Below are 22,415 nucleotides of genomic sequence, written 5' to 3' on the forward strand. Positions count from 1 at the left end.
CCTCCCTCTTAGCATAGGGAAAATTCACAGGCTAAAACAAAAGATAATCTAACACCTTTCCTTGTTATCACTTACAATTTGTAATCTTAGATGCTTATTTCAGGTAGGGTTTTAGGAGATGTGTTTTTCCTGCCCTGGTCTCTGTTTGTTCTGGAGAGAACAACAAAAGACCCCACAAACAAAACTTCCCGCCACAGATTTGAAAGGATTTTCTTCCCTTTTTGGTCCTTTTGGTCAGGTGCCAGCCAGGTTATTTGAGCTTCTTAACCCCTTACAGATAAAGGAGGGATTTTATGCTACCCTTAGCTGTATGTTTCTGACAGGAAGAAAGGACATGATAAAAGGGAGAGATATTTTGCCCTGCTCTCTCTCTTCCACCTACAGACACCAACACCAACGGCGCTGACTCCATGGGTGCTTCGGGGCTGGAGCACCCATGGAGAAAAATTGGTGGGTGCTCTGCACCCAATGACAGCTCCCTGCCCCACCCCGCCCCACCCCCAGCTCCAGCTCACCTCCGCTCCCCACCTCCTCCACGAGCGTGCCATGTGCCTGCTTTCTCCCCAGCTCCCAGCGCTTGCACCATGAACCAGCTGTTTCAATGGGCAGGGAGGAGGGGGAACGCGGCGCACTGGGGGAAGAGACAGAGGGATAGCTCAGTGGTTTGAGCATTGGCCAGCTAAACCCAGGGTTGTGAGTTCAATCCTTGAGGGAGCCATTTAGGGATCTGGGGCAAAAATGGGGGATTGGTCCTGCTTTGAGCAGGGGGTTGGACTAGATGACCTCCTGGGGTCCCTTCCAACCCTGATGTTCTATGATTCTATGAAAAGGCGGGGCTGGGGCAAGGATTTGAGGAGGGGTCCAACAGGGGCAGGGAGGGGGTGGAGTTGAGGTGAGGACTTTGGGGGAAAGGGGATGTAATGGGGGTGGGGCCAAAGCAGGGAAAAGGTAGAGGCGGGGCCAGGGGCAGGGGGGCGCAAGCACCCACCGGCACTGGGGAAAGTTGGTGCCTATGACCATCACCACCAAGGGACTGAACCACTGATCAAAGGGGAGAGCCTGATTAGAGAGCCAGCCTGTGGTGAGAAGCATCTAAGTTTGTAAGGACATTGAAAGTGTTAAGATCAGCTTAGAATGTGTTTTGCTTTTATTTCATTTCACCAAATCTGACTTGTTGTGCTTTGACTTATAATCACTTAAAATTTATTTTTGTAATTGATAAATCTGTTTGTTTATTCTACCTGAAGCCGTGTGTTTGGTTTGAAGTGTGTCAGAGATTCCCCTTGGGATAACAAACCTGGTACATATCAATTTCTTTGTTAAATTGATGAACTCATATAAGCTTGCAGCGTCCAGCAGGCATAACTAGACACTGCAAGACTGAGGTTTCTTGGGTTGTGTCTGGGACCGGAGATATTAGCTAGTGTCATTCAGTTGCACAATCCAAGGAGCAGCTGACATGCCAGAGGCTGTGTGTGAACAGCCCAGGAGTGGGGGTTCTCCCAGCAGAGCAGGGTAAAGCTGGCTCCCAGAGTCAAGGATTGGAGCTAGCAGATCACTGGCCCCGATAACACCAGAGGGGAACATCACAGCGAGCACTTAACTTAGGGATAAAGGCAGCTCCCACCCCCAAAGCGAGTACTGAACTACTGGGCTAAAGGCAGTTCCTCCTCCACCGCCTCTTGGTTTGTGTGCAGCGTGGTGGCCCCTCTGTATGGCCAACGGTTCAGGCCCCACAGGTAAAACAGACACTTCACCACCTGTCTTCCCCCCTGCGTGGAGCTCTCTGGCAGCTGGGGGAGGGGAGAGAGGGATCCAGCTGCCTGCAGGGCTCAGAGAGCGGGATTTCCTGAACCAGTGGTGCCTACACCTGCATCCCTTTGTGGATCTAGCCCTTCAATGTCTAAACCGTGCTCCTGCTTTCTCTGTGCCTCAGGTCCCCATTGGTCCCAGGATCACAGCACATCAAAGGGGGGGTGGGAGGTGAATCCATCAAAGGCTGCGAGGGGTTCGGATACTGTCGTGACTGAGGCCAGGTAAGTGCCACACACGGATGGATTTCCACCATGTTCTCCACCACGGGGAGATTTCGTGCCTCCAGGCAGACACATTGGCCTGTTTGCTGCCTGTACCCACTGGAGCATGTAATAAACTGTTTTCTCCTGTGCAGAGACAGCGCACAAGGCCTGTGCCCCATGAAAATCCCACGGGAGCAGCTGTGAACGCTGCACATGCCAGTGAGTACCAGTCACTCGAGTGGGTGTGACGGCCATCGTCTGGGCCAACACCCAGGGCTGAACTGGGCACCAGCAGAGCTAAAAGGGTGTGCTGTTGGTATGCCCTACGTGGGGTGCAATAGACTCCTCTCCGCTGTGGCTCAGGAGCAGCCGGGACAGAGCAACACGAACTCACCAGCGCAGAGCCTGCAATCAGTGCCGCTGGGAGACGGGCCTCAAAATCCTGATTTAACAAAAGGGGGGCAGGGGAGGGGAGGGAATTCACAATTCTCCCCACCAAAATATTACCCAACTTTCAAATCAGCTCTAAACGCCAGGGGTGGGGGATGGCAGAGGTAGCTGCATTTTCAGTGCACCTTGCACTCCAGCTGGCACCCAGGGCGGCTCAGCACAGGGCCCTGCAGGACTCGGGAATGAGCTAAGCATCATCAGGTGTCGGGGGAAGGGTCTGTGCTGGGAGGGACGGGAACCCAGAGCACACGCCCTACCCCCACTGCCTTGGGGGTCCTTTGTGGCACTATCACCCCCCACTTCAGGTACGGAGGTGGAAACATTTTGGAGAGGGTTTGGGGCCCCGTGAGGGAAAATCCCATCCTGGGAGGGTCAAATCTTAAGTGAAGTTTCCAGCCAGGGGAAGTTTAACTAGCTATAGACTGAGCGTGTGCTAGTGAATGCTAGTGTCAGAGGGAGTGCATGCTAGTGAGAGCAGGTGGGTGTGTGCAGGAGCGTCAGCCGCTGTGCGTGTTAGTGTCAGAGGGAATGCATTAGCGAGAGTGGATGTGTGTGTTGTGTGTGAGTGCACTAGTGTCAGCAGGTGTGTCCATGCTAGCATCAGGTGTGTGTTTGCACGCTAGTGTTAGAGGTTTGTTAGTGTGCACACACACTAGTGTCAGCAGGTGTGTCCATGCTAGCATCAGGTGTGTGTTTGCACGCTAGTGTTAGAGGTTTGTTAGTGTGCACACACACTAGTGTCAGCAGGTGTGTCCATGCTAGCATCAGGTGTGTGTTTGCACACTAGTGTTAGAGGTTTGTTAGTGTGTGCACACACTAGTGTCAGCAGGTGTATGTACATTATTATTATTTGTATTACAGTAGCACCCACTGGCCAGCCAAGGATGGGGCCCCACTGTGCCAAGTGGGACGCAGACAGAGTAATAGATCGTCCTTGCCATGGACTAGCCCAGCCCAACCTGGGGGAAGGGTGTAACCAATGCACAGACAGCAAAGTGAGGGGTGCAAACCTCACTTGGTGCCAGGGTGTGTTAGTTTAACCCTTTTGGTGGGGTTTAGTGCTGTGGGGAGGGCTGGGATTGGCTAACTGGGGAGACCAGGGGCAGGAGCAGGGCCACAGAAGGAGATTGGGATGGGGAGAGGAAGGAGGGAAGGTAGGCAGGAAGCATGCAGGGGGCGGGGGGGGGGGGGTGAGCCTGGGCGAGAGGGGTCAGAGCCAGCAGCCAGTAAGCAAAGGGGCAAGAATGGCCAGCCAAAGCCACCTGATGCCTGGTCACACCCCATTTGTGGGAGCTGCTGCAGAACCAGCTTCTAGGGCTGCTCCGGTGGGGGTGGGGGCTCCTCCCCGGGATTTCTTTCTTTCCCAGCTCACATGGCTCAGGAGACCGGCACTGTGAACATGGCCATGTTTCCAATGTGTGCACACACGAGTGTTTGCCTGGGCACACGTGTGTAGGAACATGCATGTGTGAGCATGTATATATACATACCATGCATTTTTAAGAACATAAGAATGGCCATACTGGGTCAGACCAAAGGTCCATCTTTGCAAGTGTCCACGTGTCCACGTGGTGCGTGCATATATGGGTGTATGTGCCTGTTCCTGTATGTTTGCATGCATATTGGGCTGCATTAGTAGGAGCATTGCCAGCAGACCGAGGGAAGTGATCATTCCCCTCTATTCGGCACTGGTGGGTGAGGCCACACCTGGAGTATTGCATCCAGTTTTAGTCTCCCCACTACAGAAGGGATGTGGACAAATTGGAGAGAGTCCAGCAGAGGGCAACGAAAATGATTAGGGGTCTGGAACACATGACTTATGAGGAGAGGCTGAGGGAACTGGGCTTATTTAGTTTGCAGAAGAGAAGCGGGGGGGGGGGGGGATTTGATAGCAGCCTTCAACTACCTGAAGGGGGGTTCCGAAGAGGATGGAGCTCGGCTGTTCTCAGTGGTGGCAGATGACACAACAAGGAGCAGTGGTCTCACGTTACAGTGGGGGAGGTTTAAGTTGGATATTAGGAAAAACTATTTCACTAGGAGGGTGGTGAAGCACTGGAATGGGTTACCTAGGGAGGTGGTGGAATCTCCTTCCTTAGAGGTTTTTAAGGTCAGGCTTGACAAAGCCCTGGCTGGGATGATTTAGTTGGTGTTGGTCCTGCTTTCATAGAATCATAGACTTTAAGGTCAGAAGGGACCATTCTGATGATCTAGTCTGACCTCCTGCACAACGCAGGTCACGGAATCTCACCCACCAACTCCTGTAACAACCCCCTAACTTATGTCTGAGCTACTGAAGTCCTCAACTCGTGGTTTAAAGACTTCAAGGTGCAGAGACTCCTCCAGCAAGTGACCCGTGCCCCACGCTGCAGAGGAAGGCTTTGAGCAGGGGGTTAGACTAGATGACCTCCTAAGGTCTCTTCCAACCCCAATCTTCTATGATTCTATTACGAGGGTGTATCCATGTGGCTTGGTGTGTGCTGCTGTGTATGTACGTTAGGTGTGGATATGTGCCCACTGCCTGCACTTGTGTGTGTGTGTGTGGGAGGGGCGGTTGCGACAGCATCTCAAGCAAAGAATCCACGTTCCTCACGGGCTCATCCAAATGACTGTTGCAGCGTGGGCTGGCCTTTGCCCCACCTGCAACTACTTGGCTGCCATCCAGGTGTCGGGTCTGGGATCAGGCGACACCCTACAGGCCAACTGGCAGCTCGGTGAGGGCGAGCCATGCCTAGCTGGAGCTGCCTGCAGCGAGAGGCAGAAGCCTAAAGAGGAACAGGCTGGAGGGAACACCAGGCAGCAAGGGCTGAGACACTTGACTTACAAGAGTCTGGCTGAAGACCTCCACAAAGGGAAACTGGGGCAAAGGCTGGGTCTGACACCCAATCAGGCATCCCTTGTTACAGCAATGCCTTTAGCCATGAAGCTGCTGAGCTATTTTGGCTGAAGCCATGTTGGTGAATTTTGCCAAATCCCAGCTGGTCCTGGTGAATGACGCACACGCCAGGCTGAGGACAGTGGAACTCTCTTCATTTTGTGCTGCGGCCACGTTTTCAATCACTAAAACACGAGGGAAACACTTGGAAATAAACTCAGGAGAGCTGAGTCCAGGGGCCAAGAGCTGGGGAGCAGCACTTCCTCTCCCCCACCCTTCCCTCGCCTCAGCCCCAGCCCCATCCCTGGGCCCTGGAGACGGCCTGGCTACGCTGAAGAAACGCTGAACCTTTCTCAGACAGGCAGTGGGCCACTTGCACTGATTGAAGAGGTTAGCATGGGATGGAGACACCCAGGAGTGTCCAGGGCTCACGTGCTCGAGCACCCAGGAGGGTGCTGCTGGCTCCGCGCAATGGGACGCACTCCTCCAAGCCGTCCCTGAGCTGTGGTTAGTGGTGAGTGGACAGGGGGCATGTGGTCACCAGACTGTGATCCATGGGGCCATCTGACCAGACTCATCCTGAACAAATCAGAAACCTGCCAGGTATGGTTCAGAACGAGCACCAGCGACATGTACCCACGAGGCACCCAGTGCCAGTCTAGTCCCAGCCAGTACACGCTCTCTGAGAGCTGTGCTTGTGGCAGGGACATGCTAAGGCTGCCAGGGTAAATACGGCCCCTTGGAACCAGTCTCTCAGCCTGGTGCAGGCACACAGAGTCGGAGGAGGAGAAGGTCAGGTCCCATCCCCATCTTTACTGCCTGGCAAGGCAGCACAGACCCAGTGCAGCAGCAGGACCAGCCCTGGCAGCTCTGTGCTGCGGCGTGTTTCCGGTCCCAGGTGTGGTGCCCTGGTGTGTCAGGCAGGGGTGACCCAGGCCAAGAACCCCCAGAAGAGTCTGCATGGAGCCTGCCAGCCCCTGCGCTGTTTCGGCCCTGGAAGCAGGAGCCCCCAGGGCTAACTGTCCCCTATGTGCTTCAGCTCCTTCTGCAGCTTCTCGGTGAGCTTCTTGAAGGAAGGCCGCTTCCCCGGCTCTATCTCCCAGCAGGTCTTCATCAGAGTGTAGAGGGAGGGTGGGCATTCCTCAGGGGCCTCCATCCGGTACCCTTTCTCCACCATCTCCGTCACTTCCTTCAGAGTCTTGTGGGGAGAGAGAGAGACCTGCTGTGAGATCCCCGGCTCCCTTTCTGCATGCATCCTGGGGCCTTTCTGCAGAGTAACGCCATGATCCACCCCATCACCACCCAGGGCAGTGCTAAATCCTGCCCACCTCTGTCTGTGTGCTCTCACTCACCCTCGAGCCCCCATCTCCCCCTGTGACACAGACACTCCTGCTGCACTGCTGCTCCCCATGATTTCCATGCCCCACGGAACAGCTGCTCTCCAGGGTGCTGGATGGACATGGGGATGGGCATGGAGGCTCCCATGCTTCCCCCACGCTCAGGCACTTGGCATTAGCAAGACCTGAGAAATCTGGTTTAACTGGAGCCTTGTGCCATCCAGGCCTTAGCCCAGGGGTGGCAGGAGTCAGCCAACCCCTCCCCATGGGGAGCACTCACCATCTTGGAGTAGGGCGCCCGGCCGTAGGAGAACACTTCCCACAGGAGGATCCCATAGCTCCAGACGTCCGACTTGGCCGAGAATTTCTGCAGGGAATGTGAGGAAGGTGACGCTGCCGCAGGCAGTCGCAAAGCCACGCAGGGCTGGTGGCAGGAGCTGTATCCCACCCGGTGAACGGCCCAGCCCCATTTCTGGGTGCTCCCGGGAGCGTGGCAAGGCCACGCACTGGGGGATGGGCCCTTTGCAGAGAATTGAGCATTGGCCTGCTAAACCCAGGGTTGTGAGTTCAATCCTTGAGGGGGCCATTTAGGGATCTGGGGCAAAAATTGGGGATTGGTCCTGCTTTGAGCAGGGGTTGGACTAGATGACCTCCTGAGGTCCCTTCCAACCCTGATCTTCTAGGATTCTATGAATCCCCTCAGCCCTGTCTCTAGTGTAACTGGATCTGGGTCTGTAACCAGATGTGACACAGCTGGCTCCACACAGGGCTGTGCCCATGCACGTGGCTGTTGCAGGGCTCATCCCCACGGCACCCCAGTGGGGGTTGCTCTGCCAGAGGTTTGTAACTGGTTTGGCAGCTCCGCCTTGCTCCCTGTTCTCTGTGCACTAGCAATCCCAGGATGCATTGCCACGCTGGTGCCACTCTACGCATGTGTCCCTGGGCACTTCGCGCCCTGCTGAGGCACAAAGGGACAGCGGCCTGGAATGCCAGATTCTCCCAGAATGCACTGAGACGAACCCAGCGAGGCAGCATCGGGGACGCTCAGACACAGGGAGATGCGTGGCTGGGTTGGGAGACAGGCAGCTGCGCGGGCATGTTGCTGTACCAGGGTCAGATGCGGGCGTCACGGCCTGTGACAAATCTCACTTGGCCAAGATGATGTGAAGGGCAGGAGCCCTGTGGAAGGCTGGGCTGGGCTGGGTGGCCCTGCCAGTCCCCTCCCCCTCACTCACATTGTGTTTCAGGGCCTCCGGAGCTGTCCACTTGACTGGCAGCTTGGTGGCGTCTGTGCCTTTCGGGTCCACCTTGGCCAAGCCGAAGTCACTCACTTTGGCCACGTTCTCCTCTGAGATCAGGATGTTGCGGGCGGCAAGGTCCCTGTGCACCAACTTCTTGGACTCCAGGTAGTCCATCCCCTGGGCGACGTCCCTGCACGGCATGGGCAGCCAAAACCAAGGTGCACGGGGAGAGAAGAGATCATCCATATTCAGTGCCCACCTCCACACCTCTCAGCCACAGACGTGCACTTAGCCCCTCACTAAAGAGGACAAATGTTTGCTGCAGCCTGCCTGGGCATGCCATCTCTGCGCAGCCTGAATCAGAGCATAACCTAACCCCAGCCTCTGACCTGTGCAGGGCAGGGGACTGGGACTCAGGATTCCTGGATCCTGGTCCCAGCTCCACCACTGACTCACTGCGTGGCCCTGGGCAAATCACTTTCCCTTTGTGACGTGGGGACAATGGCTGGGGCCTGCCTCCCAAGGGGAGCGAAATGTGAAGCGCTTTAGATCCTTTAGGGGACAGAGGGGATGGAAAGGGGCCACCTGTGATGAGGGTGGCCTTAGACAAGGCTTGTCCTGACTGCAAGGACAGAATTATCCCCTGCTGGGAGCATCCAGGTCACAGTGCAGGAAAGGTGCAGGACTCACAGGGAAAACTGGATGAGCTGCTTGGGCTGGAGGACTGATCTGCCCCGTGTCCTCAGGAAGTTGACCAGGTTCCCCTGCCAGAGGAGAGAGAAACACTTATCAGAACCCAAGGGCTGCTGGAGCTGTCACCTCTTGCATTAGCCCCAAGGAATGCACGGCCAGCCCCGATGACAGGAGCCCTCTGGCCCGCCAGCCAGGCTAGCGCCGTCTGCCACCCATGCCTCCTCCCTGATCCCACCTGCAGGACTAGCTGGAAGAACGGTCTCCATGGCCCAGTCGGTCCCTGGCCTCTCAGCAGGGGTTGGGTTTGCAACGGGGCCTATTCCCTGCAAGCCGTCCTGGGACCCGCCATCTTCCCCCAGAGGGTTTCCAGTCACTGCTGAACCAGGCCAGATCTGACCCTGCGGCCTAGCCGTGAATGGCTCAACAGACCAGGCCCCAGCCCGAGTGCCCGGGGGAGGGCGTCTCTGGTGGAAGGGGCTGGTCGGGGGCCCTGGTTTGCTCTGATGCAGCAGAGCCTGCGATGCTCTCACCTTGCTCATGAACTCCATGACGATGTAGAGGCCGTTGTGCAGGATCACGCCCAGCAGCAGCACCAGGTTTTTGTGATGGACCTTCCTGGAGGAGGGAATGGCCACATCAAGGGCCGGGCCAGAGGGGTGGGCTCTAACTACACGTGGCACCCACACTGAGAGAGCACCTGGCCTGTGAGGGAGAGGGACACAGGGAAACACCCCCCCACACACACACACCCAGCCCCTGGCCTGCAAGGGAGGGGGGCCTGGGGAATACACACACACACAGAGCCCCTCCTGCGAGGGAGGTGGACACAGGGAACGCACATGTGTACACACACAAACACACACCCAGCCCCTGGCCTGCGAGGGAGGGGGACACAGGAACACATGTAACCCACACACTCCGAGTGTGGGGTTCTGTCCCATCCAGTGGCACAGGGACCACTTAGAGAGAGAGGTAAAATGAGGCTACTATATACCCTTAGCTAACAGCCGGGTGGCTGTCAGCTTGTGCAGTTGAGGCTCATATACTAAGCTTCAGAGGTCCCCGGTTCGATCCTGCCGACCGGGGCTGTCAGCATTACACACACAAATCAAAAGCTGAGCTGCTGGAGCCTTATTCCGCACTGTGGGCGAACTTTGCAGCTCACAGGGCCCTGGCTGCAGCCCTTGTTCTTTGTGGGGTGAGTATTTTTCAGGCTCAAGGTGTCGTTAAAGGGAACCCACACGCAGTTGTTAAGTCAGAAGACACCAGGCCCAGCAAACCTCCCAGATGTCTCTTCCTAGTTAGGGATAACCCTGTCACTGTCCTGCACACAAAGGTAGGAAAGGCGACGCGGCGTTCCCCTGACTAACTGCTGAACTCTCAACACCGGGCCAGCTCTGGGTTCTTAAAGGGCCCAGACATTCTGCCAAGCGGTGCATCTTGCAGGGGAAGCCACACAAGCTGCTAATGCTTGTGGGGGGGCCCCACTTGGGCGAAGCTGCCTGGCACTGGGGATACCTGAACCCCTTGTCCCAGCCATCAGAGCCCTCCCCAATTTACCCACCCCCATTGTTGTCGTGCAAGCTCACCTGTCTGCTCTGCCAGCATTGGGAGGGGGACACAGGCTCCATCGCCCGGCTCCCCAGCGCACACCCTGGGCCTTCCCTCTCACAGGGGGACAAGCTGCCAGCCGAAACCTGCAAAGCCACCACTTCCCCTCCTCCAACCCACTCTGCTGTGGCCCCTGCAGGCCACCCCCCCCAACTGCTCTGCTGCTCCTACCAGCTTGGCAGTGGGCACATAGCTAATCTGTAGGGAAAGACCCTGTTTGTTCTATTACCCCCCAGCCCCCACCCCCACGTGGAGAACTTGTCGGCAGGTCCCACCATAGCTCCCTGCTGCTCTCATCCCCCTGCTAGGGCTTGTCTCTTACACTCAGAGCTCTTCCTACAGTAGGGCTGCCAACTTTCTAATCACACAAAACCGAACACCCTGCCCTGCCCCTTCTCTGAGGCCCTGCCCATGCCCCGCCCCTACTCTGGGGGTCCGCCCCCCACTCACTCCATCCCCCCCCCCGTCGCTCACTCTTCCTCACCCTCACTCACTTTCACCAGGCTAGGGCAGGGGGTTGGGCTGTGGGAGGGGATACGGGCTCTGGGCTGGGACTGGGGATGAGGGGTTTGGGGTGCAGGAAGTGGCTCTGGGCTGGGCCAGGGAGTTGGGATCCAGGGATGGTGGTGCGGTGTCCCGGAGGCACTTACCACGGCTCCGAGGAAGCAGCCGTCAGGTCCCTGCAGCCTTCAGGTGCATGGGCAGTCAGATGCCTCTGCACAGTGCCCTTGGCCTTCCCAGCCAATGAGAGCTGTGGAGCTGATACGCGGGGTGGGGGCAGCGCGCAGCACAGAGCCTCCCTGATTACCCCAGCACACAGGGGCTACAAGAACCTGGTGGCTGCTTGTGAGAGCAGCGTGGAGCCAGGGCAGGTAGGAAGCCTGCCTTAGCCCTGGGCCCCCGCTGTGCTGCTGACCGGGCTTTTAACAGCTCAGTCGGTGGTGCCGACTGGAGCCACCAGGGTCCCTTTTCGACCCGGCATTCTGGTCGAAAACCAGACACCTGGGAACCCTAATCCTACAGTCACAGATCTTACGGCCAGAAGGGACCGTAGAGCACAGACCTGAGAGCCTCACCCAGTGAGTCCTGCATCCAGCCCACAACTTGTGGTTGAGCTAGAGTAGGTCTTCTAGAAAGACACATCCAGTCTTGATTTAAAGACTGCAGGAGGTGGAGAGTCTGCCGCATCCTTGGCAAGTTATTCCAATGCTTCGCTAACCCCACTGTGCTAAGAGGATGCCTTATTGCTAGTCTGAATTTGTCTAGTAAGCTTTCTCTTCAGGGCAGAGGCTGTCCCTCACTACATGTTTGTCCAGTGCCCTCATCAGGGGGCTCTGGCTGGCTGGAGGCCACCACAGTATAATGCTAAAAAGGAGTCCGAATAATAAATGATTAATATTGAAACGGGTAGTGATCAATGGCTCCATGTCTAGTTGGCAGCCGGTGTCAAGTGGAGTGCCCCAAGGGTCGGTCCTGGGGCCGGTTTTGTTCAATATCTTCATAAATGATCTGGAGGATGGTGTGGATTGCACTCTCAGCAAATTTGCAGATGATACTAAACTGGGAGGAGTGGTAGATACGCTGGAGGGCAGGGATAGGATACAGAGGGACCTAGACAAATTGGAGGATTGGGCCAAAAGAAATCTGATGAGGTTCAATAAGGATAAGTGCAGGGTCCTGCACTTAGGACGGAAGAACCCAACGCACCGCTACAGACTAGGGACCGGTTTCAGAGTAACAGCCGTGTTAGTCTGTATTCGCAAAAAGAAAAGGAGTACTTGTGGCACTAGGGACCGAATGGCTAGGCAGCAGTTCTGCAGAAAAGGACCTAGGGGTGACAGTGGACGAGAAGCTGGATATGAGTCAGCAGTGTGCCCTTGTTGCCAAGAAGGCCAATGGCATTTTGGGATGTATAAGTAGGGGCATAGCGAGCAGATCGAGGGACGTGATCGTCCCCCTCTATTCGACATTGGTGAGGCCTCATCTGGAGTACTGTGTCCAGTTTTGGGCCCCACACTACAAGAAGGATGTGGAAAAATTGGAAAGAGTCCAGCGGAGGGCAACAAAAATGTTTAGGGGACTGGAACACATGATTTATGAGGAGAGGCTGAGGGAACTGGGATTGTTTAGTCTGCAGAAGAGAAGAATGAGGGGGGATTTGACAGCTGCTTTCAACTACCTGAAAGGGGGTTCCAAAGAGGATGCATCTAGACTGTTCTCAGTGGTAGCTGATGACAGAACAAGGAGTAATGGTCTCAAGTTGCAGTGGGGGAGGTTTAGGTTGGATATTAGGAAAAACTTTTTCACTAGAAGGGTGGTGAAACACTGGAATGTGTTACCTAGGGAGGTGGTGGAATCTCCTTCCTTAGATATTTTTAAGGTCAGGCTTGACAAAGCCCTGGCTGGGATGATTTAGTTGGGGATTGGTCCTGCTTTGAGCAGGGGGTTGGACTAGATGACCTCCTGAGATCCCTTCCAACCCTGATATTCTATGATTCTATGATTAGTAATTATTACTGAGGTTCATTATGAAAACACACAATCTCTCTCACAAACACACACAGCTCCCAGTCTCTCAGAGGAACGCCAGCTCTTCACTAGGCATGTTTGCTGGTCTAGCTACACCCTTGTGCTAGCCCAGTGGTTCTCAACCAGGGGTACACGTACCCCTGGGGGTACACAGAGGTCTTCCAGGAGGCAGTGTCAACTCATCTAGATCAGTGTTTCTCAACCTGAGCATCAGGACCCACAGCGGGTCATGGGACAGCTTTAGGGGGGTTGCAAGTGAAGGCAAGCATTAGGGCTTGGCCAACAGGGCAGTTGCCTGGGGCCTCACATCACAGGGGGCCCTATGAAGCTAAGTTACATGCTTCAGCCCTGGGAGGTGGGGGGCTCGGGCCTCAGGCTCCGGAAAGGGGTACAGTAGTCTGGGAATGTTGAGAGCCATGGTGCTAGACCAGCAAAGCGCGCCTAGTGCAGATGCCACTCACGCTGGCCAAACCACGCTTTCACCAGCGTAGCTTATTCCAGTCCCCGGTTAGATAAGCTCTCCTGGTACAGCGGCTTAGCCCAGGGGCTCAGAGATCACACCCTGAGCAACACGGCTTTACCAGCACAAGTCTGTCCTGTCGGCCTGTTCTCCGTCTCCCGCACACACGCTCCAGCAAAATCCCTGCATGCTCAGTCATCCCCTGCAGGCTGCCCGTGCCCCTGCTCCCTGCCCGCGGGGGAATCCTGCAGACCTCTGGGGGCAGGGTAGGGAGCGCCTGCCCAGCCTCCTGGCTCACTTACGTCATGGCAGCGGTCTCAGCGAGAAAGGCCTGGGCGGTGACGTCGCACCTGATGTTCTTCACGGCCACTTTCTGCCCCAGATACTCTGCCTGCAGGACGGCTGTGGGGTGGGGAGAGAGGGTGGTCAGGTGCCAAGAGGGCGGCCCCACCCCGGCAAGGGGGAAACAGAAGCAGGGTCTGGGGCAGGGAGGGCCCATCCACATCTGGAAGAGGTGAAGGGAAAGAGGTTGGGGTGTGACTCCAAGGGCGAGTCCAGCCTGGGAGTGAGCCGGGGGTGGGTGGGTGGGGCATCATGGGGTGGCTCCTAGGGGCCTGGTTTGCATGTCCCCATGACAACTATCTGCCCCGTCCATCCCAGCCGCGAGGCCAAGGCCGAGCAGACCCTCCCTGCTTTGCCACCCATGGCTCCCACAGGGCATGCTGATGGGAGCAAGGGGGTGTGCCTGGCACTGCCCGGCTGGCCCCTCTCTGGACTCAGCCTCCAGCCTGCTCCCCAGAGCTCTTTCCATGCACTGGTGGGCAGGGCCTCATGCCATCTCAGGATCCACCCACTCCCTGGACCGACCCAAGCGCTCACCTCCAAATTCTCCTTCCCCAATCTTGTCTCCCAGTTTGAGGTGCTGCAGTTTCAGTAACCAGCCGGCTGCATGCGAGAGGAGACTGGCTGGTTACAAGTCGCAGGGCTGGGTCTTCCCCCCAAGTGTCGAGCCTGACCCCCATTGAGCTGCCGAAGCCCCTCCATGAGTTGAGTGCGAGTTTCATACCCCATAAGCTCCACTCAGCTCAGCCCTGGCAATAGGATTCCTTGGCCCGAGCTCCCAGCTCTGTCGCTCGAGAACGTTGGACCCTGGGGATTTTACCTTCCCCCCCAAAGTCCCGGCCACTTGCCCTAGTGTCCCCATCCCCTTTCATCCCCCACCCCTGCAGTTTGCAGACAGATTCTTCATACCCTTGGCCAGCTCCTCCTCAGCAGACTTCATCCCGGGCTTTGGTTTCGGTTTTACCAGCTTGGTACAGATGGCTCCCTGGTCATTCATATAGTGCTGCAGACAGACAGACAGAGTTATTTAGGCTCACAGCTGCTGCCCAGTAAGTCCGCTGCACCCTACATCACAGAGCCCGGGTGCAGCCCTTCCCAGGGTGCTTCTGCCACTGGGAGCAGCTGCTGAGACCCGCCAGATTGAGCAGGACTGGCAGCCCAGCGGGTCCCACACCACCCTAGCATTGTGCCACCCTCCCCACTCTGCAATGAAGCTGGAGGGCTTCTTGTGCCGGAGTCGGAGGAGAGGGTGTCTGGGCTGCTCCCTCCCATTTCCTGCAGGGGGCGCTGTTGAGACTCTGTGTGCGTGTGTGCACTCGCAGCAGACCCCAGTGATGGTGAAAGGGAGCAGGGACAAGCTCATCACAAAGTGACCGTTAGGGGGCTCTCTAACAGCCAGGACAGCTCCTCTCCTAGCCCCCCACCCCCACCCCCGGGAATGCGCTGCCACCCTCTCAGCCCCAGAAGCAATTGCCAAGTCCCTACCAAGTCCTCGAACCCAGAGCAGGAAGAATGGCCTGGCCAACAGGGCCTTGGCCAGGGGTGCAGGAGACCGGGGTTTGATTCCTGGCTCAGCCACTGGTGCGCTTGGGCAAGTCACTGAATCTGCCCTGTGCCCATCTATCAATGGAGATATGCTCCCTGCCACCTGGTGGGACTGGGCATAGGCAATGGGAACCCCTCCCCCTCTGAGCTCCATCTCCTGGGAGGGCTCAGGATTGGCACAAGGGACTCCTGAGGGATATTTCCAGCTCTTGGAGGGAGTTAGGACTCCTGGGTTCTATTCCCAGCTCTGTGGCTGAGTCACTGTGCAACCAGAAGTAGGGCAGTTCCCTGTCTCTGTGCCTCAGTTTCTCTGCCTGTTAGGTGGGGATAAAAATACGTCCCTGCTTCCCAGGGCAGGGTTTATTCCCCAAATTTGGGAGTCAGCAGCGCTGGGCTGGGAGGCGATGCAGAAGGCCAGAGGGTGACTATTAGAAATAGCTGACTCCACTTCCTTCCGCAGGGTTTCAGCAGCGGCTCTATATTTAGATCATGCGGTTTTAGCCGCTGCTTTATGCGAGTGGATCACTCAGGGCTGACAGAGCCGTACTGCTCGGGAACAGAGAAGATGGGGAGGGGCAGCCGTCTGTCTATCCAGCCACCTTCCTGTCTAGGTTCTTATGCAGCCCAGGAGCCCGGGTGCTGTTGGGCCTGATGCTTTTGCTCTGGTTCATTTTTTTGCCTAGTGGAGCCCCCTATTGACTCCAGGGAGCTGTGCCTGCCCAGTTGCCACGGGGGGCTGGGACCCTGGGTAGGTGTCCTGCTGACCTCAATCATGTCAATGAGGTTGTAGAAGCAGACAGAGGCGTCGATGCTCAGACAGTTCTCCTGGTAGATGACGCGGTAGTGGATGACCTCCTTGCCGAAGCTGACGCACAGCACGTAGTCCCCGGGGTGCCGGATGGACTCCCGCACCAGGAAGAGCCCATCCTCAGGGGGCTGGAGTGCCTGCACGGCCTCCACACCAGAGATCTTCCCGTGGAACCAGCTGGGGGGCAAGGAGGAGAGGAACCACGCTGCACACACTTGGGAACCAGCCCCAGCTCCACACAGCTCTCCCCACATGAGCAGTGTGGCGGAGATCCCCCGCCCCTCCTGAGTTCCCTCCCATCCCAGGGAGTGTGGGGAGGGGGCGTGGGGTGAGCTGCTCCTGCACTACATCCAGCCAACCTCCCCGCCCCCCCCCTCCGAGTGCCACACTGGAGACCAGCAGCCCCGGAGAAGGTCACTGCCCAGCTGGCCCCTCTCCTAACCAGAGCAGGGCCAACCCCTGCTCACTCCAGTCTGGTTGGGGGGCACTCCAGGGGAGGGCCACATAGCCAGACATCCAGCCTGTGGCTAGATCTGATCCTTGATACTTTAGGGGAAGGGCAAAAAGCACCCACAATGCACCTGGCCAACCCCTCACAGCTGACTATAGAGCAGGGAATATCCCCTTCCTGACCCCTGCAGTGACCAGCACATGGCCTGAAGCCTGAGATTCGAGCTACCCCTGCGTCAGCCAATAGAGCTGTAAAATAACCTGGTCTCCCCACTTCCTAGACGTGACCTGAGCCATGGCAAGGCCCGCGGCCCGGGCATGACGTTAACTCCCAGGTGCTCAAACCAGCTGATCCCAGCCAGAAGTGGGACAGAAATCGGTCTCCTTCACAACGCAAGCGCACCCCATGCCACAATGCTGGCGCCTTCAAGCGCTCGGCTGTACTCACGGCATCAGGCTGAGCTTGGGGTCAACGCGGATGGCTTCGCGCTCCCGCACTGAGCTGGCCGAGAGCAGCCCCTCCTCGCCGGTGTCGTTGTGTTTCGCTCGGTACCAGCCTTTCTGCTGAAGGGGAACATGGTGGGATCTCGATGCCATTGGCACTTTGTGGGGAGGGGTCTTACTTCTCGGTGGAAGGGGCCAACTCCACGAGCCCACCCCCAGCTCTCCTTGCCCCACGACTCCCTCCACTGGCAGGTTCTCATTGCTGCTGTGATGGGGTGGGGGGGACAAGGTGGGAAGGGAGCGGGGGGGAGGGGCGAGGTCAGGTGGGGGTGGGACGGTGGGGAGAGACAAGGTGGGATCCTGCCATCCTAGGGTAAATCAGAGTCTGACCCTCCTGACTCTATGGCCCACGCTCCATGGCGTATGTTACAGCAGCTCCTCGGGGCCCAGGCGGCTGGGGGCCTGCTTGTGCCAGGCTCTGCACACACGGCTAAGGAAAGGGGGTCCCTGCCCCGCAGAGCCCCCTAGAGGGAGGCTGGGGGCTTTGCCCCATTACCGGGAGAATGTGGGCAAGCAGCCGCTGCCCCTTCTGCGGGTCCCCTTCCCAGCGGTTTGCCCTCGGGAGCAGCCCCTCCCCAAGTGCTCGTGCCCTGCGGCCTGGCCCTCTGGGCTGGTGTCGCGGCTCTGGCACCCCGTGCACAGCGTTCCTCGCATGCCTCCATGCCGCCCGGCTCACCTCACAGACCTCGACGACGGTGAGGATGTCGCCCTTGCGGAAGGCGAGCTCGCGGGCTTTGGGCTTGGTGTGGTCGTGCTTGGCGATGCACTGCGTCCCCGGCAACCAGCGTTTCTGTGGCAACAGCGGGTAGCATGAGGGCAGCCGGCAACAAGCCAGGGCTCCCCTTTCCTCCCCCAGCAGCTAGACACGAAACTGTCACCCCTCCAGGTCTGTGTAAAGGACACGCGCTAAGGACTGGCTGAACCCCTGCAGGACTGCAAGGGTGAGACGGTCACCGCCATGCTGTGAATTTGGGGTACTCCCCACCTGAGCTGCAAGGGGTATGGGATGCTCCACAGCTGATCAATGGCCAAGCTGGTATGACACAATGCCAGGCATTGCCAGGCAAACAGGTGCCAACTAGGCAATGGCAGAGGGGCGTGCGGGTGCTGTAGGTTAGCTAGGAAGACAAGCAGTGTCATGCCAGATGGAATCATCTCCCCCAGTGCCAGCTGCTGCAGGAGAAGGGGTGCGTAGCCCCATTAAGGGACAAGGAGCCAATTGTCTGCCCATGGTGGAAGGTTCTTCCTTGCTGGCGCCAGGCAGGTAGCGGCTGGTTTATACCTGGGAGCTCGAGGGAATAAATCAGATCCTGGCACTGGGAATTTCATAAAGGAGGGGTGGAGGGGTTTAGCTACCCATGCATTTGGAGATGGTCCCAGGATACAGCCCAGCCCAAGGGCAGTGAGTGGGTGAAGGAGAGGAGGGGAGACCTGCGAGTACCTGGGGGGAGGAAGTTAGCGGGATTTCACTTTAGGGTGTCACATTCAGTGACCCCTTCTTGACGATTGGGGCCTGCACAATCTGCACCCCTCTGAGGCTGTGTTCCCCAGGCTGCGGTACCCTCACGCTGCCCATTTGCATGGGCTCATGTGTCCTACAGGCACCTGGGTCTGAAAATCAGCCCTCCAGGAAAGTGAAAGTCAGCCACGCTCCAGGTTTTTGTGCTGCCAGGAGCCTTGCGAGGGCTGGAACAGCCTGCACTACTTACTGTTGACATGCTGCCTGGCTCATCAGCACATCCACAGCTGCACTGGGGAGTCCTGTCTCTGAGGAAATGCAGCAATCACCTGGGAGAAGGAAACAGCCATTGGTCTCTGGGCTGCAGAGAAGGAAGGACCGCAGGGCCAACACTGCCTCCACTCTGTTGGGGTTTTCTTGTTTAAAGAGAAACTGTCAAGCAAACATTAGAACAGCTGCTGCACTCCACCCCAGAAGCAGCTGCCTTTAACCTGGGGTAGAGTGATTCCCACTATATGTTGCGCAGTTGTGAAGAGCTTTGGGATCTTTCGAGGTGTCGACGTGAGCGATTACATATCACTCATTATTAGAAAGGCGTTTTCCCCTCTCAGCACCACAACTGCTTGTGAATGTGAGTCTGAATGGGTGTGTTCTCACCTGGCGGGTCTGAGCTGAAGGTGTTTGTGGTGACCACCGTGAGCCAGCGTCTGACCCAGCGCCAGGGGATCTAGGCAAGGTTGTAGCAAGAAGCTGATAGTGTCACAAATGGTCACATGGTCTAACATGAGCCTGGTGAGGTGGTCCAGCCTCCCCAAGATGGCAGCCCGGCTTTGCACATAGAAACAATAGAAGGGTGGGATTCTCAGGTGCTCGGCTCTGGCCCATCTCTGCTCCCACTGAAGGCACTGGGTGGGCGGGTACTCCCTGAGGCCAGCTGGGAGCACTTGGGAGAAGCCCCCCCACCCCCCAAGCTGTCTTGCCCAAGGCCATCCAGCAAGTCAGTGGCAGAACCAGGACTAGGACCCAGAAGTCCTGACGCCCTGGTCCCTCTGCTGTCCCCACTAGATCACATGCTTTCCTACAGCCTGGACTAGAAGTGACGAGCCAGGACTCCCCTGCCCTGCTCTAACCACTAGGTCCTAGAGTTTAAGGGCAGAAGGGATCCCCAGACCATCCAGCCTGACTTCCTGGAGATCACAAGCCCCCACTCCCACCCAGCCCCTGCATACTGACCCAACAACCGACATGAGACCACGGTATTACGGCTCACAGGAGACTAAACCTCGCCGTGCCACAGGCAGAGAACAGGACGGGCCAAGGGGCCCCAGTGCCCGAGGCCCCGCAATGGCAGGGAAATGAGTAAGTGAGAGGTACCCAGAGAACCCTGGCAAGTGACCCGCACCCCCACACTGCAGAGGCGGGCGAACCCCGCCCCCTGGGTCACCGCCAGCCTGACCTGGGGCAAAATTCCTCCCTGACCCACAGTGGGCGATGCGTCAGTCCCTGGGCATGGGAGCAAGGGCCAGCCAGCCAAGCACCTAGCTAGAGAGAACATCCAGTGTCACCTCAGAGCCCTGGCCCTCCCTGTCCAGTGACCCAACCCAGCCCTGGCCCTCCCCGTCCAGTGACCCAACCCAGCCCTGGCCCTCCCCATCCAGTGCCATCTCAGAGCCCTGGTCCTCCCCATCCAGTGCCCCAGCCCAGCCCTGGCCCTCCCCATCCAGTGCCATCTCAGAGCCCTGGTCCTCCCCATCCAGTGACCCAGCCCAGCCCTGGCCCTCCCCATCCAGTGCCATCTCAGAGCCCTGGACCTCCTGTGCAGTGCCACTTCAGAGCCCTGGTCCACCCCATCCAGTGACCCAGCCCAGCCCTGGCCCTCCCCATCCAGTGCCACCTCAGAGCCCTGGACCTCCCTGTCCAGTGACCCAGCCCAGCCCTGGCCCTCCCTGAGGCTTCAGAGGAAGGAGATAAAAAATCCCACAGACAGCCCAGCATGCACTGTATGCGGGTGTATGCGGGGGTGGGGATCACTGTAGGTGGCCGGCTGAAACCCTGTCGCATGGACTTTTAGGAACTTAAGAAGAAAAACAAAAATGGCCCCACAGCTGTTGGCCCTGGCCCCAGCTGGGCTCACACACTCTTCTTCCCTTTTCTCCTTTCTGGGCAGGTCAGTTCTGTGCATGGGAGGAGGGTGTGGAGCCCCCTGCACATCTCTTACGCTTCCCCTTCCCAGGTCAGACCAAGCCAAGGAACTTTTTCCTGGAAACAGAATGAGCAATATTTTTTCCTTTCAAGAAACCCTTTCCTTCTGTAACTGGCCGCAGGCACCCAGGGCTTTGCTGAGAGCTGTCAGCAGTGCGGCCACAGAGGGACCTACGAGTCTGTCTACACAGCAATTAGGCACCCGCGACTGGCTCATGCCAGCCAACTCAGGCTTGCGGGGTTTGGGCTGAGGGGCCATTTCACTGCTCTGGGCTCAGCCTGGAGCCCGGGCTCTAGGACCCTGAGAGATGGGAAGCCCCAGAGCGGAAAATGTGGTTTCACAGCAACTTTTTGAAGGTCAGGCTTGACAAAGCCCTGGCTGGGATGGTTTAGTTGGGGGTCGGTCCTGCTCTGGGCAGGGGCTGGACTAGAACCTCCTGAGGTCCCTTCCAGCCCTGGTAGTCTATGATTCTAACTTTCTGCTTCACACCCCTGAAGCTACAAATACACCTTCTCTACACACACTGGTCGCCTCGCTCCAGAGCCAGGGGCACAAGCCCTTAGGCTGCCTGGCAGTGGCAGATTTAGAGTTAGTGGGGCCCTGGGCTCGGCTTCATTTTTGGGGTCCTCCCTCAGGACCAAGCCAAGAAAAAGACATTCTCTCTTATCTCCCCATCCCTGTTTTTCATTCTTTTTTTCTTCCTCCTATATTATAAGTAATAGGAAGTAAATGAAAATGAAGTGAGGTACCTGGATTGGTTTTGTAGTCGAAATTTTTTTTCACAGACCACTTGAAAATCGCGAAGGGTCTTTGCAGATCACTTAATGAACTTTCCAAACATTGTTTATACCGACAGGTTTCAGAGTCGCAGCCGTGTGAGTCTGTATTCGCAGAATGAAAAGGAGGACTTGTGGCATCTTAGAGACTAACCAATTTATTAGAGCATGAGCTTTCCTGAGCTACAGCTCACTTCATCAGATGCATACCGTGGAAACTGCAGCAGACTTTATATACACACAGAGACCATGAAACAATACCTCCTCCCACCCCACTGTCCTGCTGGTAATAGCTTATCTAAAGTGATCATCAGGTTGGGCCATTTCCAGCACAAATCCAGGTTTTCTCACCCTCCACCCCCCCAAACACAAACTCACTCTCCTGCTGGTGACAGCCCATCCAAAGTGACAACTCTTTACACAATGTGCATGGTAATCAAGTTGGGCCATTTCCTGCACAAATCCAGGTTCTCTCACCCCCTCACCGCCCTCCCAAAAACCACACACACAAACTCACTATCCTGCTGGTAATAGCTCATCCAAAGTGACCACTCTCCCTACAATGTGCATGATAATCAAGGTGGGCCATTTCCAGCACAAATCCAGGTTTTCTCACCCCCCCCCCCCCCCGTACACACACAAACTCACTCTCCTGCTGGTGATAGCTCATCCAAACTGACCGCTCTCCAAGTTTAAATCCAAGTTAAACCAGAACATCTGGGGGGGGTAGGAAAAAACAAGGGGAAATAGGCTACCTTGCATAATGACTTAGCCACTCCCAGTCTCTATTTAAGCCTAAATTAATAGTATCCAATTTGCAAATGAATTCCAATTCAGCAGTTTCTCGCTGGAGTCTGGATTTGAAGTTTTAAGATAGCGACCTTCATGTCTGTGATTGCGTGACCAGAGAGATTGAAGTGTTCTCCGACTGGTTTATGAATGTTATAATTCTTGACATCTGATTTGTGTCCATTTATTCTTTTACGTAGAGACTGTCCAGTTTGACCAATGTAAATGGCAGAGGGGCATTGCTGGCACATGATGGCATAGATCACATTGGTGGATGTGCAGGTGAACGAGCCTCTGATAGTGTGGCTGATGTTATTAGGCCCTGTGA

The 22,415-nt window shown here is 56.7% G+C and overlaps 1 protein-coding gene across 9 annotated transcripts in view; it reads right to left on the reverse strand.

Annotated features, from left to right (window-relative positions):
- Window positions 1-485: 485 nt before the first annotated feature.
- MATK (megakaryocyte-associated tyrosine kinase) overlaps window positions 486-22,415 on the reverse strand; it is a 36,528-nt gene continuing 14,598 nt past the window's right edge. For 3 of the 9 annotated variants that reach the window (XM_073324014.1, XM_073324011.1, XM_073324012.1), the window contains 12 exons: window positions 18,570-18,648; window positions 17,537-17,650; window positions 16,805-16,920; window positions 15,864-16,083; window positions 14,463-14,556; window positions 14,091-14,156; window positions 13,514-13,613; window positions 9,142-9,226; window positions 8,609-8,682; window positions 7,913-8,108; window positions 6,958-7,044; window positions 486-6,538 (listed from right to left, as the gene is read on the reverse strand). In XM_073324014.1, coding sequence (XP_073180115.1) covers window positions 6,356-6,538; window positions 6,958-7,044; window positions 7,913-8,108; window positions 8,609-8,682; window positions 9,142-9,226; window positions 13,514-13,613; window positions 14,091-14,156; window positions 14,463-14,556; window positions 15,864-16,083; window positions 16,805-16,920; window positions 17,537-17,650; window positions 18,570-18,578 — 1,344 coding nt within the window. In that variant the 5' untranslated portion in view covers window positions 18,579-18,648 and the 3' untranslated portion in view covers window positions 486-6,355. Of the gene's footprint in view, window positions 6,539-6,957; window positions 7,045-7,912; window positions 8,109-8,608; window positions 8,683-9,141; window positions 9,227-13,513; window positions 13,614-14,090; window positions 14,157-14,462; window positions 14,557-15,863; window positions 16,084-16,804; window positions 16,921-17,536; window positions 17,651-18,569; window positions 18,649-21,271; window positions 21,404-22,415 lie in introns of all 9 variants that reach the window. The other 6 variants (XM_073324013.1, XM_073324018.1, XM_073324016.1 and 3 more) reach the window with 6 other exon arrangements.

Source organism: Lepidochelys kempii, chromosome 25 (genome assembly GCF_965140265.1).
Source record: "Lepidochelys kempii isolate rLepKem1 chromosome 25, rLepKem1.hap2, whole genome shotgun sequence".
Lineage (NCBI taxonomy): Eukaryota > Metazoa > Chordata > Testudines > Cheloniidae > Lepidochelys > Lepidochelys kempii.